We start from the raw sequence: 3,367 nt of genomic DNA on the forward strand, positions 1-3,367 counted from the left end.
GTAAGACAGCTGACATAAGGAAGTATAATATGGGTAGAATTGAACATGCTGTCAGGAACGGAGGAAGCCTAAAGGCAGTGAAGAAGAAACTAGGAATTGGCAAGAATCAGATGTATGCGTTAAGGGACAAAGCCGGCAATATCATTACTAATATGGATGAGATAGTTCAAGTGGTTGAGGAGTTCTATAGAGATACACAGCACTAGTGGCTCCCACGATGATAATGGAAGAGAGAGTAGTGTAGAGGAATTCGAAATCCCACAGGTAACGCCGGAAGAAATAAAGAAAGCCTTGGGAGATATGCAAAAGGGGAAGGCAGCTGGGGAGGATCAGGTAACAGCAAATTTGTTGAAGGATGGTGGGCAGATTGTTCTAGAGAAACTGGCCACCCTGTATACGCAATGCCTCATGACCTCGAGCGTACCGGAATCTTGGAAGAACGCTAACATAATCCTAATTCATAGAAAGGGGACGCCAATGACTTCAAAAATTGTAGACCGATCAGCTTACTGCCCGTTGCCTACAAAGTAATTACTAAGGTAGTCGCAAATAAAATGAGGAACACTTTAGACTTCTGTCAAGCAAAGGACCAGGCAGGGTTCCGTAAAGGCTACTCAACAATAGACCATATTCACACTATCAATCAGGTGATCGAGAAGTGTGCGGAATGTAACCAACCCTTATATATAGCTTTCATTGATTACGAGAAAGTGTTTGATTCTGTGGAAACCTCAGCCGTCACGTTAGGCATTACGGAATTAGGGTGTAGACGGGCCGTATGTAAAAATATTGAAAGATATCTATAGCGGCTCCACAGTCACCGTAGTCCTCCATAAAGAAAGCAACAAAATCCCAATAAAAAAAGTCATCAGGCAGGGAGATACGATCTCTCTTATGCTATTCACAGCGTGTTTACAGGAGGTATTCAGAGACCTGGATTGGGAAGAATTGGGGATAAAAGTTAATGGAGAATACCTTAGGAACTTGCGATTCGCTGATGATATTGCCTTGCTTAGTAACTCAGGGGACCAATTGCAATGCATGCTCACTGACCTGGAGAGGCAAAGCAGAAGAGTGGGTCTAAAAATAATCTGCAGAGAACTAAAGTAATGTTTAACAGTCTTGGAAGAGAACAGCAATTTACAATAGGTAGCGAGGCACTGGAAGTGCTAAGGGAATACATCTACTTAGGGCAGGTAGTGACGGCGGATCCGGATCATGAGACGGAAATAATCAGAAGAATAAGAATGGTCTGGGGTGCGTTTGGCAGGCATTCTCAGGTCATGAACAGCAGGTTGCCATTATCCCTCAAGAGAAAAGTGTATACAGTCGACTCCCGTTAATACGAAGTTCACGGGGACCGCAAAAAACTTCGAATTGAACGAACTTCCATTTAAGCACAAAACACAAAAAACAGCACTTTATTTGTGGCGAAATCGAGTATTTTCTCTAAGAAAAATAGTCGGTCATCTTGCTTTGCTTCTTCTTGCCGAATCGCGCTGCTGAAAGCAAGTTCTGCAGGCTGTAGATGTGGCGGAACGCTTCTTCCGCGTTACCTTCAGCGGCAAAGAAGCGTTTCGCGAGAGCAAGGCCCGCAGCTACATCGGCAGTCTTAGGTTGCGGCTCGCCCTCTACGTCATCGTCGCTTTCCTGGGTCACTTTCTGGGGCCGAATAAGCTCTACAATTTCGCTATCCGTCAGCGCACCGCACGTTTCGACCGCCTTGTATACGGTGACGTAATCTTCAAAATTGACGTCCCCGAGAGCATCACCAAAATCAGTGCCGTCAAGCTCGCTTGTTGACGCTTCCTCCGCTGAAATTTCAGAGGCATCCTCCGAAGAAGCTGCCACAAAACCGCAATCCCTGAAGCAGTTTGCGATTGTTTCTTGCTTCACACGATCACATGCTCGCGCCAACATGCGGATGGCACTAAGCAGGCTCACCTCGTACTTTGTGGAGCTATCCATACACAAAATCATGCGCTCGAGGAGGTGCCGCCTGTACAGGACTTTAACATTCTTGATGATGCCTTGGTCCATTGGCTGCAAAACAGACGTTGTGTTTGCAGGCAAAAATGCGAGGCGTATTGGACTCAAGGCTGGCACATTCACGTGAGCACTGCAGTGACCGACAAGAAACAACACCTTGCGGTTCGAAGCAGCAAACTTGCGGTCCAATTTGCTTATCCAGGTCTTGAAGATTTCGGCCGTCATCCACGCTTTTTTGTTCGCCTCATAGTCCACAGGCAGCGTCTTCACGCCTTCAAAACATCTCGGCTTCGCGGCTTTCCTGATCACAAGTAATCGACATCGTTCCGTGCCAGTCATGTTTGCCGCGATCAGCACCGACACTCTCTCCTTGCTGCGTTTGCCCCCAGCACAGTCGTCGTCCTTGAATGTCAGGGTCTTCTCTGGTAGAAGCCGATAGAAGAGTGCAGTCTCATCTGCACTGAAAATGTCTTCCGGTCTGTACTCGGCGAGATATTCACGCAGCTTTCCGTCCTTCCACGTGGCACATGTTTCCTGGTTAACGGACGCCTTTTCACCACACACGCTCTTGAAAACCAGGTCATGGCGATCTTTAAAGCGCGTCAGCCATCCATCTGATGAAACGAAGTCATCGATCCCCAACGTTGCTGCAAGCGTTCTGGCTTTCATCGCAACGATGTCTCCGCTGAGAGGAAGTTTGTTGCTCCTGGCCTCCCTAATCCAAACCAGCAGACCCTTCTCCAACTCTGGGTAAGCGCCGGTGCGCATTCGCTTCCCAGAAGTCTTGAACTTGTCATTCTCAAATGCATCCATTATTGTGCGCTTGTTCTTGATGTAGTTTGAGAGCGTGTTCGGCTTGATCCCGTACTTCCGCGCTATGTCTTGTTTGGCGGCACCTCCCTTCTCAACTTCCTTCAAAACCTCGACTTTCGTTGCCAGGTCGAGCGTGCGATAAGAGCCACGGTTTGCCATGGCTATAAACTGCGCGACTAGGTACAGTCAATTCCGAATCACCAGTGGAACAACCTAGCCTACGAGCTACCCGCACAAAGGCGCTCCACCAACACACGCCTCGACATACGCTGCGCACGCTGCAAGACTAATCTCGCACAATCTAGCCACTGCCAGTATGCAGCGCTGCGTGCACCTATGGCACCCGCGTGGCCTCCGCGATCAGCTCCGGCCACGCGCGGCAGCCGCGCGTGGCCTCCGGCGGGAGCCGCTTCGCCTCCCGCGGGAGTTGATCGCGGAGGCCACGGCAGCCTTAGCAATGAATAATCGCGCCGCTCCAAGAAGGATGGCGTTGCGGGCGGCTGCGGTGGCGATGACACCAACGCGGAGCACGGAACTGTTGCAACACTTGAAAAATTGCACATTC

At 49.3% G+C, this 3,367-nt stretch overlaps 1 protein-coding gene across 1 annotated transcript; it reads right to left on the bottom strand.

The window, feature by feature from the left end:
- Nucleotides 1-1,449: 1,449 nt before the first annotated feature.
- LOC126531872 (tigger transposable element-derived protein 4-like) lies at nt 1,450-3,039 on the bottom strand. The gene has a single exon (XM_050179610.2). The coding sequence runs from the start codon at nt 2,959-2,961 to the stop codon at nt 1,450-1,452; it is 1,512 nt and encodes a 503-aa protein (XP_050035567.1). The 5' UTR covers nt 2,962-3,039.
- Between the last annotated feature and the right edge of the window lie 328 nt (nt 3,040-3,367).

The sequence above is a fragment of the Dermacentor andersoni genome, chromosome 4 (genome assembly GCF_023375885.2).
Source record: "Dermacentor andersoni chromosome 4, qqDerAnde1_hic_scaffold, whole genome shotgun sequence".
NCBI lineage: Eukaryota > Metazoa > Arthropoda > Arachnida > Ixodida > Ixodidae > Dermacentor > Dermacentor andersoni.